Source organism: Amphibalanus amphitrite, unplaced genomic scaffold (genome assembly GCF_019059575.1).
Source record: "Amphibalanus amphitrite isolate SeventyFive unplaced genomic scaffold, NRLGWU_Aamphi_draft 000609F_arrow, whole genome shotgun sequence".
Taxonomy (NCBI): Eukaryota; Metazoa; Arthropoda; class Thecostraca; order Balanomorpha; family Balanidae; genus Amphibalanus; species Amphibalanus amphitrite.
Window position 1 is genome coordinate 93,158 of NW_024882103.1, and position 11,917 is coordinate 105,074.

Genomic DNA, 11,917 nt, shown 5'->3' on the forward strand with positions numbered 1-11,917 from the left:
GCCGCACTTATGTTGAAATTTCACTGCTTGGTTGATATATTCGGGGTTTCCGTCCATCTATCCAGTCAGTCCCTCCTCCCTTCGCCTCGTTCTGCCGGCCCCTCCCGGCGCCCGTGCCGCACTGGCTGGCCTCTCTGTGGGGTGTGACGGTCAGTACATCTCGGAGATATATGGTGGACAGATGGCGCTGTCTTCGTTACCAGCGGTCACTCGTGGTCACTGACAGTTTATGCATGCCACTATCGGTCACTGGAGATCACTGGCTGTCACCGGCGGCGACAAGAGATTGCTGTCGTTCACCAGAAGTCACCAGAGGCCACTTTCGGTCACCAAAGATCACCAGTCGATCACCAGTAGTCAGCGCTAGTCACATTCGGTCAGCTCCGGTCACCAATCGGTCGAGAGCCGATCTTCGCTCGGTCGCAGGTGGCCGACTGACTCAGATCGGGACGCAGCCGCCCGTTATCGGCTATCGGTTCGACCCAGTGGCGCCTTGCAGGGTGATAGGTCATAGTAGATGTGATGTGAGCGGTACTCATGTGGTTGGTGGGTGGTCGCTCTGCGCTTGGTTGTGAGTTAGGTAGTTGGTAAGATCTTCGATATGGTATGTGTGGTAGTTGAGCTGAACGCATTGTGACGTAGGTGTATCTTTCGGTGTGTGTGTGTGCAAGGGGATGAGCTGCTGTTGAGGCTCTGAAAACTGCAAAGCGTTATAATCTTGCGTTTCTTATACACTTTTACTACTCTCATGTTAATCTTCTCAAATCTTATGAAACTGTTTTGCACGTTTTCCAGTCACATCACTTTCGCTTGCAGCCTTCGGAGATCACTTAGCCTTTTTACGGATCGCTCACCTCGCTGTCAGCCTGACCCTAGTTCCGTGTTTTCCCGCCAGGTGGCCGCCGTAACCTGGAGCTCCACACGTCTGACGAAGAGGACCGGCCTCCGGCGCCGGCGCGCGCGCCCGTCCGCGGCCACGAGTTTACCGACGACCTCACCCGCATGACGCCATTCCACCGGCTGGCCTACGAGCAGCTGGCGGCCACGCCCACCCCGCCGGCCACGCCCACTCTCAGTCAGCTGATGAACGAGCATGACAACTGCATCCAGGTATGTACCGCCGCGGGGAGGGGTAAAGGGAAAAACCTCTGGTCGCCGTTTATTCGAATAATTGTAGGTTTTACCTGTTATATCTTTCTACGAGATTTGTTCGTTTAACGACCCCTATTTTCTTCCCTTTTAGTTGGTCGTATATGATACATCCTGCCCATATAAAGCGCTCGTCCCCAGGGACTGAAACTGGCTCCCTCCCTCCCGTCCCGTCAGGCTAAGACTCACTGACTTCCTCCCCTTCCCGTCCCTTCCAGGCGAAGACGGCACACCGGACAGAGTCGTCTGCCCGGCGGCGTCAGCTGCCCCTGTCTGACCTCAGCAACTCCCAGACGGTACCACCCCTGGAGCGACGGAGACCCAAACGGAGGGACAAGGTGGCCGCCACGCCCAGTCCCGAGTCGCCGCCACCGGCGCCACCGCCACCTCCACCGCCGCAGGAGAGCAAAGGTGAGAGGAATCGAAAGGGGTTAGTGGTTTTGTACCTGCAGGCCTCGTGTGAATGTGTGTATGCTTTGAGAGTGAATCAGGCGAAAGATGGCCTCTAAATTTTAAGAATAAAGCTTCACATTACACACAAGACGTGAAATTGGGATGCTGACTTTTGAAACCATGTATTTGTTTAACTCCTAGGGTGATTTGGCACTTTCCACACGCAAAAACATTTGAATAAAAACTATAAGTTCGTCGTGTTGCTACGACAATATTTCAGCTCTTCTTTCCTTTGGTGGACCTGTCGCCCCCTGTTACGCCTTACTTGCCCTGACTCTCCCCCTAATACCCTTCTCCCACCTTTCTTCAGCAGAGCTGAGCGCCGCCTGGACCGAGCCGGAGGTATCGGTGGGCTCAGCAGTCGAGGTCGACATCCGCGGCATACCCCACTACGGCGTCATACGCTGGCTGGGGCACGTGCGGGGAGACAACAAACGACGCCTCCTAGCCGGCGTTGAAATGGTGAGAAGTCTGGTGGGTGTGAGAAGGAGGGGGGGGGGGGGGGGGTAATTGGTGATCCATGACCTGTCGTGCTCAGGGGTGTTGTTTGTTTACTTTGTGAGTACGCTGTGGTGGAGAGTCAGCCGCTTGAATGATTTGAGGGCGGATACGAGCGAGTGAAAGGAAAGTAGATGACTGATAAGCTGTTTCCTGTTTGGAGCGAGCCCATTTCCTGTTATGCGCGTGATTCCGTAGCGCTGCGTGAGGTTTGCTCAACGACCGTGTCGGTGAGGCGTTCAGGCTGCGGTCGTGCTTATGAGCAAGAGATCCGAATTGACACGTTTGACAAACATTGGCAATGACCCCATCGACTGACCCCTTTGACCTCGGTTGATCTATTATGACATCGTTTGACCTCGTCTGACCCTTTGTTACCTCGTCTGACCCATCGTGACCTGATCTGACCCCTTGTGACCTCGACTGATCCCTTTTGACCTCTATTGACCCTGTGACCTCGCCTGACCTCAGGAGGAAGACGACGCGTCGCTGGGCGGCGACGGCGACGGCACGTTCAACGGCACCCGCTACTTCCACTGTCAGCCGGGGAAGGCGCTGTTCGTTCCCCTGGCCGACTGCAGTAGGGACCGACGCTTCCTGGACCTGAGCGCGGATACCACGGATAGCGGCGGTGAGTGGGAAAGGGGGACCGCCGTGTCATAGGGCAAGAGAAACACCCGGGGTCAAACGGGTCACAGGGAAAGGTCTAGCGGGAGAATGTATGATGCGACCGACTTACGGCAGTGAGCAGTGGGAGGTCAGAGGAAGAGGGTTGTAACTGCCGGACAGCTGGGGTATTATGCGTTGAAGCGGGCAGAGATTCGACGCTTACCCAGACTATCTTATGTCATGTTTCGTCTAAGTCACCTTGTGCTACATTTTGAACAGTTGAATGGCCGTTCCTTGACTGTGCCCTCTTGCCCTCTCGGTTCTCGCAGCGTTTGGGAACGTCGAGTGTCCTGTGATCAGCGGGAACGTGCCGCCGATCTCAGTGACATCTACCGAGGAGCTGAAGAAGCTCTGTGGCAAGCTAAAGGGAATACAGGGCCACCTCAACTCATGCTATCTGGACGCAACGCTGTTCTCCATGTTTGCTTTTACACCGTGAGTTTGTAAAGCATGCCTTTGTTCAACTAGCATGTAACTCATGCTCAGTAAAGAACGGTTCCAGTAAGAGTCCAGTGACATTCAGACGGACATTTGCGAGACGAGAGGTTTATTGAGCCGATATACCTTAGTTTGAGTTGATCAGGCTCGCCTGTCATTAGTCTACACACTGGTCATTTTTGTCAACGCTGCTGAGTCATTGTCACAACATTCTGTCCGTCTGCCTCTGGCCCCGTTAAGCCCGCCTTGTAGCCTCCCTCAGAGGCGTGTCTAACTAAATCACCGTGTGACACCCCGCCCCCGTTCCCCGATCTCCGGCAGTGTGTTGGACTGCCTGCTGCAGCGGCCCCGGCGGCCGGGAGATATACCCGAGTACTCGGAGGTACAGCGACTGCTGAAAGAGGAAATCGTCAACCCGCTCAGGTGGGTCGGCGTCCTGGTGCCCATATAGATAGCATGCTAATCTAGTCTAGATTCGATTCAATGTTTGTTTGTTTGTTTGTTTTGTTGGGTTAGGCCGTTTCGGTCAAATGCGACCATTTCAGAGCCGGGAGGATGGTAGGATATAGAGGGAGACATTGGTCTGGGCAGGCACCCCAGTGAGTCGCCGGGGCTGAGCCCGTCCAGAGGACAGGCCACCCAGCCCCAAGGCACTCACTGCACCCGGCTACGGGGTGCGCTCCCTCGGGAGCAGCGGTGCCGCTCCAAGGGAGCAGTCCGCATGAGATAAAGTTGCCTGTCCAGCCCGGAGGGGGGCTCCGGCGTGGAGGAGAAGGATTTCCGTATCCTGAGGATAGAAGCATGGAACGGTGATGTCGATTCAATGGATCGTGTGTTACGTATCATTGGAAAGAGGGTCGACGTGGTCTGACGTTGAGATAATTACCTACAAGTGAGGAAGATTTGGGGCTAGTCTGCGATCGCTGTCTCGGCTGTTTTTCTCACGTAGGGTGACAGTTCGGTCTCATATGTTTCGTCTATGACCGCTGACTGTTCTATAGCCTCTGTCTCGTCCGTGATTCCTGTTTCGTGCGTCTTATCTATGATTGCTTCCTGGTTTCTCTCGCTATGACCGTTTGTGACCGCTGTATTGTCTCTGACCGCTGGCTCGCCTGGCTCGCTCGTCTGTGACCCCATCTAACCCATCTCTCCTGTGACCCCAGGTCAGCCATGTACGTGCGGGCGGACCGGGTGATGAAGCTCCGTCAGATGCTGGAGACTCTCAGTTCTGTCCGTGGACTCACATCAGAGGAGAAAGGTCAGAGCCGCGCCCCGCTACAGGTTTTAGCGTAATGCAGGGTCGGTCAAGGGTAGTCGCTCGAGGTGGACTTCATGCCTGAATTATTGCATTTCAGAAGCGCTTAGAGACGGTAAATGGACGGCAAATGGGCGCAAACTAAAAGGCAATGTCGTTTGAGTGAGTTGGCGAATGTTGAAGCAAAGGTTAAGGTTTTCGGCTTTGATCCGCTAGGGGCGCTGATAGTCACCCCACGTTTAATGCATCCATTCAGCGTGAAATCAACTCCACAAGATATCATGTTCAGTGACTGCTCAGCCATTGTTGCAACTCCGTCTCCTAACTAACTCCGACCCTCTCCTTTCCGGCAGACCCCGAGGAGTTTCTTCAGTCGCTGCTGGCTCAGATGCTGCACGCCGACCCGTTCCTCCGCTACTCCTCCGGCCAGGAGTCGTACCTCTACCAGCTGATTGTGGAGAAGGACGACAGTCTGGTGCTACCGAGCGTTCAGCAGCTGTTCGACCAGAGCTTCAGCAGTGGTGACATCAAACTCAAGGAGGTGAGGGAGGACGGGGTGGCTGTGGAGGGAAAGAAGTTGTGAGATTGACTAGGTGAAGTGAGGTTGAGAGATTAATAGGAATGTGGTGGGCAGTTAGTTGGTGAATAATTTGTTAACGGCTTCAAAGGAACTCTAGGCGGTAAAACCGGATGCGTGTCTTATTTCAAAGCGTTTATCTGCTTTCTTGTTGCACTGAGCACTCGTACACCGTTCTACAATATGCAACCCCCCCGCGCCCCACCCAGTACTGCTCCGGTTGTTAATAAATGAAAAACACATTTCTAACGAATTAAAGTGCTTGTCTGTTTCAAACAACCCGTAGTTATGTACTGCACATTTTTTCCGCCACTGACGCCACCTCTCCCCGTCTCTCTCCGGCCGCCAGATTCCGTCCTGTCTGATCGTCCAGATGCCGCGGTTCGGAAAGGACTACAAGATGTACTCGCGAATCCTGCCCAGTATGGTACTGGACGTGACAGATGTCATTGAGAACTGTGAGTCGACGGCACGTTTGTGTTCTACTGATGCGTAGCGATGTTTTTTATATTTTCTCTGTATTTTGTTTTTGCTTTTGTATTAGATAATGTTATGGTAATAACACGACATCTTTCTGCGATTTAAACAAATATTCGAGTAGGGCATTTTGGACTGTGAACAAATTTTTTATTCTTGAAATAAATTCACGTCCTTAAAATCATGATGTAACGCTCCGTTCCTGACATATTTACTCGTCGTGTCTTTAAGAGTCCGATGGCTCGCACCGGCGTTGACTGAATTTCAGCGCAGTGTCTAACCCTCTCCTTTCGTTTCTGACAGCTCCGCGGCAGTGTTTCGTATGCGGCCGGTTGGCCGAGTGGGAGTGCAAGGGCTGCTTCAACCAGAGCGGCCTGGGGCTGATGACCACCGCCTACTGCTCCAAGTGCAACATCATGGTTAGTTGGGGGCTCGGGCGGGGCTTGCAGCTGCTGTGGTGTATTGCCGGGCTGTCCGATACTATGAATACGACGTTGACGTTTCAGTAGACTCGGTGTGGAAAGGGAAGATGAAGTTGGGAAGCATTTGCTTTGATATATGAATGACGGGATTATTTTGATTTTTTTTTAGCGTTATTTGAACTAACTTGAGACTTTGCCAGCTTGTGTGTGGTTATTGTGATTTTTATTTTGCTGATTCTCAGCTTCTGGTTGGTAGGCTCGTGGTCGATCTGTCAAAATGTCAGCCTTACATAATCCTAGCCGTTTAAGCGTTGCATAACCCGGTGCAAACCTTTGCTTTGTGTCATTCATACCCTAGTACGTGTCTAGGCCTGCCGAGTGCAGCGATGCTGGGGCGTTTTGAACATGTCGTTCAACCCGCTGTAACACTCGCTGGTCGTGTGTGCTGGTCGTCTGAGCATATCGATTTTCTGTGAAGTGCCCGGGCCACGGTAACATGCGTTAAGTTATTTAGTGAGAATTTCGTGGGCTTCGCAATGGTGAATGTCTGATGTCGTGTTTAAGTGAAATAGCCCGCCAGTACTAGGTGTATTAACCCGCGCGGGGCTGGGGTCTCCAGCCGAACGCGCGGGGCTGGGGGGGGGGGTAAATTTTACCCCCCTGTTATCTCCCGAACTAATGATCCGATTTGGAAAAATCAAACGCCAATCGAAAGATCTCATCACGAACTACTAAAAACATATACTTAATTTAAAGTTTGAGGTCAAGGTCAAGGTCAGGTCATGGGTACAAATTGCAAGTTTCTACAGTATCGGCCTTGCACCGTAGTTGCCGAAGAATGGAGTCATCGACTGAGACTGATTGCCCAAAACGTGTTCTTAGGCTACCAAGACAATATTCGTTGCATACAATATCATTCAGTGGTCAAGGTCAAGGTCAGGTCAGGTCAGGTCACCAAAAAACAAAATATGGAAAAGGGCATGTGCGACACATGTTTTATGGGTCATTTTACTCATAGAATTCAATAGGCACACTCAATAAGTGATATGGACCACCTCTGGATGAATTTCAGGTCGAGGTCAGGTCAAGGTCAGGTCAAGTGAGGTCAAATTTTGAAGTTGGTTGTTAAGGCCTAAAAAGGTGTCTATCTGATGCAGTTTTTCACGGTGAATCGAATGGTGCTATTTTTGTTTCCGTACGAGGTCTAGAACTTCCAAAAAAAAATCATCTTTCAAAATTTTTGTGTGTCGTGACGTCATAAAATCTTGAATAACTCCCACATTTTTGAAGCGATTCTTCTAAAAATTGGTATGTAGGTGCACATAGACCACTTCTCTGACATATATTCCGGTTTTTTCGATACACTCAAAATTTTGGATTTTATAATTATTTTCCCAAAAAGTCAGTTTTTTTTAGAAAAATTTGGGCCAAAATCCAAAATTTTCAAAAAAACGAGATAGCCATTTGATAGACAAAGTAGACTTACGTATAACCTTTTTTGTTACGTCTTGGTTCCTTTAAAAATGAAGATGTTAGCGGCGTTTGAACTTTTGCCGTTTTTGAGGCGAAAATGGCGAACATGACGTCACTAAAACGTCAATTTCTCAAAAAAAAATCCGACGGATTTCGCTCACAATTTCAGGGAACGTGTCAAATTGATGTAAGAAAAGGTACTGAAAGTTTGGCGGCGCTGCGCGCCGCCGTTTTTGAGATATTGCAAAAATTCGCGAGGGGGGTAAAATTTACCCCCCCCCAGCCCCGCGCGGGTTAAACTGGCTAAGCGACGCTTTACCATGGTTTTCGCTGGCGTCCCGACCTCTTACTTGACTGCACCAAATTGCTGCTCTATCATCTATTCTCACTTTTACCTGTCTTGTTAATTCTTCTCGTATACCCTTCATGAAATCCTCCTCCGTCTGTTTCACTTTTCTTTTTCCATTTTTCAGATGATCTTTGGAAGTGTTACAACTTCCAATAGTCCTCTGACGATCTAACTTATTGCATAACATCACTCCCCTGTTATGTCAGCTAAACACACTCCTACTAAGCCCCCTCCCCCAACCCTGCCACCCGCTTTCCTCTTGGACTCCCCCTTCTAACCCCTTCCCCGCTCTCCACAGTCGCACAACCACCGTTCCCGGTCGTCGCACCCTCCGCGGCAGCCGCTGCGCGTGCCCCACCAGTTCACCGAGCTGCGAGAGCACGCGCACATACCGCGCACCTACCTGGAGTTGTTCGCTGTCGTCTGTATCCACACGTCTCACTACGTGACCTTCACCAAGGCCGGACATGGCCCGGATGCTGGATGGGTGTTCTTCGACTCGATGGCCGATCGGAAAGGTGGGTGGGGGAGGGAAGAAGGGAGATGGAAAGGATTAGAGAGGAAAGATGAGATGATGAAGGGCAGGGTGAGAAGAGGAAAGAGAGGAGGATGATGGGCAGGGTGAGAAGAGTGAATGGAGGGACTGAAGTTTTTTTTAGATAGGGGGAGGTTGATGGAAATAGACGGGGAATATATGGGCAAGGGCAAGGAGTTAGTTATGAAAGGAGTTGATAAGCATGCGATAGGAATGTAGAAATAGGGCACTGAAGATACATAGTATTATGAAAGCCCTGTAAAATCATGGACATAGCCCGTGCTAGAATGTGGCATATGACCACGTGTATTATTAATACCATGTGTTCTGCGAAGTTGACATTTTGTCTAATGAAATAGTAAGTTATGTAAGGCATTACCTGTTTTGTCGCTTGATTAATAATTGATGTATGCTGCAACTAGTTACGTTTCATATTCAAGTCGCCGCATTTGTGCACGAACGACCGGCGATTCCCCGAATACTGCGAACTTCCGTTGTTGCCATGCACAAATTTCATGGAAACAGCCATGGAAAAAAGGGCAGTGCTATCGTAATTATTTACGATAGCACTGCTTCTAGGAGCAGCAATTGTGCCAATGTTTACCACAATGCGCATATGATGATTGTATCAGGCTCAACGCTCAACAGTCACTTCGTACTTGAACTAAATTGCTAGCTTCTTACTTCTTCCACGGTTGTTCGTCAGTTTTAGCCCAGTGCCCACCGGGACACAACTTCACCCTTTATCCCTCCCCACGGCTCTACACTCACGCTCCCTGCCCTTCCGCAAGGGTCCAGACTCTTCCTCACAGCCCGTACCTATGGGCCCACACTCACCCCTCGCCAACCCCATCCCCAGGTGTTCACCCCCCCCCCTCACCCCCTCCACAAGGGTCCACACTCACCCACCCCCTTTCCCAGGGGTCCACGCACACCCTCCCACCCCTTCCCTAGAGGTCAACACTCACCCCCCCCCCCCCCTCCACCCGCCCCCAGGCGAGGCACACGGGTACAACATTCCGGAGGTGGTACGAGTGCCCGACCTGCCCCGCTGGCTCAACGAGGAAGGTCGGCGGGGGCTGCTGGCCGTCACCGACGACAAGCGACTGCCTGAGCACGCGCGGAGACTACTCTGCGACGGCTACATGTGCTTCTACCAGAGCAGGGACGTCATGATGTACCGGTAGAGGTGGTGGAAGCGGTGGGTGGACGAGCTGATGTAGTGCATCAACACTGGGGAGGGGCAGTGGAAAAGGACAAGGCTGGCTAAAGGTGGTTGGTGGAGAGCTGGACTTGACGAGAGGGGTGTAAAGAGTGGTATGGGAAGTCGGTTGCTTGTTTTGATGTTGGTAGACTCCGGTGGGGGCTCGTAGAAGTCGGTAGGATGTGGTAAAGCTGTCAAGCGGTCGGAGGTTAACGAGATCCGGTAGATTCTGTTCAACGTTTGTAGGACCTGACGGAACCCAGTAGAAACAACCGAAATCAGTGGAATTCAGTAGAATCTGCTAGGACCTGCATTTTCTGTGGCCGATAAAGATAGTTCCGCTAGCCCACGCTGCTGCCCGTAAAGATCCACCGAGCATTTTGCTAATGAAGGCAGCTGTGAGCTGAGTATGCCTGTAGTGAGCCGTCGCAATACTGCCGAATATACAATATCCTGCTCTACCGCCTGCTCTCCAATACCCATCATCCTACCCCTTCCAGCCACCCTCGAACGAAGAGAACGATGTCCTCCCCAGACCTCGCAGCCACCGAGAGTCTTTTGACTCGGAGTTCGACCCTTAGGCTGACACTAAGCTACATGAGTCGATTATTTTCAATGGTGTCTGATTTGTAGACACATAGTGTCTTATTTGAAGGCACGGTGTCTGATTTGAAACCACGCTCCGGGCTAGGTGGTAATTTCGACCGAGCTGCGTTGACAGCTATGCCGGGCTGGTGCCTGGCCCCTTCCCACACCTTTCTTCAAGGGATTCGTATGGGCTGCGCTGAACGATTCTGACTGAGCTGAATTGGCCGTGTTTGCTGGTAGCGTCGATCGGTGAGAAGCCTGAATAAGACGTTGATTTTTTTTTTGTATTTGATGCGGACAATGTGTACTGGTCCGAGCTGTTGAGTTGAAATTGGGGGCCATTTACGAATATCCGCCGCTTTTGTCAGTCAAAACTGAATAGTGTCAAAAAATCAGATACCTTTTCAGATGGAAAAGAATAGGAGTATTGTAGCCGGTATGGAAATGTCCATAGCGCTGCAGAGCTGGTGCCGTGGACAAAAGCAGCTGTTTTCAGGAGTGGTGGCTGCCCAGCAATATTTTGCTGTTCTTGTCGGAGCTTACTGGGGAAAGGACACGTTGTTTGGATAAATCTTTCGATATACAGGGGTAGGTGGGTCATATGACTACGTTCCTTGCAAAGTGTCCTGATTATTTGTCCCCTTTCTGAGCTCCCGTCTTGGCTTCCATGACATTGCAGCGTTTGGAGTTGGATTTGTCTGACCGACACAGGTGTGGCGCTTCCCTTTCTACTTTGATCGCAGTTCCACGGATTTTGTGAAGGGTGGAACGGGACCGTAATCTTGGAACGGGACCTACCTGCGTCATGGCTGCTACATAGACCATGCCTTGTTCAATGGAATACCAAAACATGCGTACTCTATGGAATAATATCGGCTATATTAACGTGACGCGTGGATAAACAAGGTTATGTTGCACTTTTTATATTTATACTTATCATCCTCGTAATATTTGGCGTGAAAACTGTATTATTATTCGTATGTTTAATGGCAGAGCGTAATTGCCGCTTCTCGTGACATGTCACCAATCACCATATAAAGTGGTGACACTGTTGACATTTCCCCGACCCAGTGGGGATTCTCTGATTGTATCGTGCCACTGATGAATTCATTCCTTCGTGTGGACCCGAGTCCCTTGCATAGCGCTGTGTTGAAATGTATGATGAAATCGCTATGGAGCCCCGATGTTGTGTTGTAATCGATTTTATCGTTAGTGCTCCGTGTGGAAGAATTATTCTGTTATTTCACCTACCGTTAATTGTTTGTGAGACCAGAAATGTGTCCTCCTCCCCTTTTGTTCTGCCGTAATCCTTTTGAGTTTTCTTAGTAAGGCAGATGATTGCGAATGCTGGCTGTTAACCCCAACTGTGGTGTACGAATGTGATACCTATGGGAAAAAAATATATAGCATAGTTATCAACTTCTTTCCGATCATTAGAGCGACTAGTATAACGACCTTCATAGACGAGGAGATCACTTCAGCTTGTTATTGCTTCATGTCACACTAGTAGATACAATCTTATCATCGCCAAAACAGTTCCTTATAAATGAAGTTCCCTTTCCTCGAAGCCTCACGGACAGCATTGGCTAGTCTGTACCTATGACTCACTACCTGAGGTGTTCTTCATAACACTACCTGAGGTGTGAGGAGCCTTCGATTTGCGGTAGCGCTGTTCCGATTCCCAGACAACTGACCTGCATTCGGTCACTGGGGTCCCAGCCCCCCTTTCCACCCACACCCACACATTGTTCGCCATTCTCGGCCGATCGATCCTTCTCCGTATGTCCTTCGTTCCCGTCCTCATGACGTGGGTACAGTCGTACGTTGATA

The 11,917-nt window shown here is 50.6% G+C and overlaps 1 protein-coding gene across 4 annotated transcripts in view; it reads left to right on the forward strand.

The window, feature by feature from the left end:
* The window catches only part of LOC122363182 (ubiquitin carboxyl-terminal hydrolase CYLD-like), a 65,679-nt gene extending 54,177 nt beyond the window's left edge, over positions 1 to 11,502 (forward strand). For 2 of the 4 annotated variants that reach the window (XM_043332145.1, XM_043332147.1), the window contains 12 exons: positions 896 to 1,110; positions 1,368 to 1,560; positions 1,913 to 2,064; positions 2,572 to 2,731; positions 3,039 to 3,204; positions 3,529 to 3,630; positions 4,371 to 4,465; positions 4,816 to 5,003; positions 5,389 to 5,497; positions 5,820 to 5,935; positions 8,059 to 8,278; positions 9,292 to 11,502. In XM_043332145.1, coding sequence (XP_043188080.1) covers positions 896 to 1,110; positions 1,368 to 1,560; positions 1,913 to 2,064; positions 2,572 to 2,731; positions 3,039 to 3,204; positions 3,529 to 3,630; positions 4,371 to 4,465; positions 4,816 to 5,003; positions 5,389 to 5,497; positions 5,820 to 5,935; positions 8,059 to 8,278; positions 9,292 to 9,482 — 1,907 coding nt within the window. In that variant the 3' untranslated portion in view covers positions 9,483 to 11,502. The remainder of the gene's footprint in view (positions 1 to 895; positions 1,111 to 1,367; positions 1,561 to 1,912; positions 2,065 to 2,571; positions 2,732 to 3,038; positions 3,205 to 3,528; positions 3,631 to 4,370; positions 4,466 to 4,815; positions 5,004 to 5,388; positions 5,498 to 5,819; positions 5,936 to 8,058; positions 8,279 to 9,291) is intronic. The other 2 variants (XM_043332146.1, XM_043332148.1) reach the window with 1 other exon arrangement.
* Positions 11,503 to 11,917: the final 415 nt, after the last annotated feature.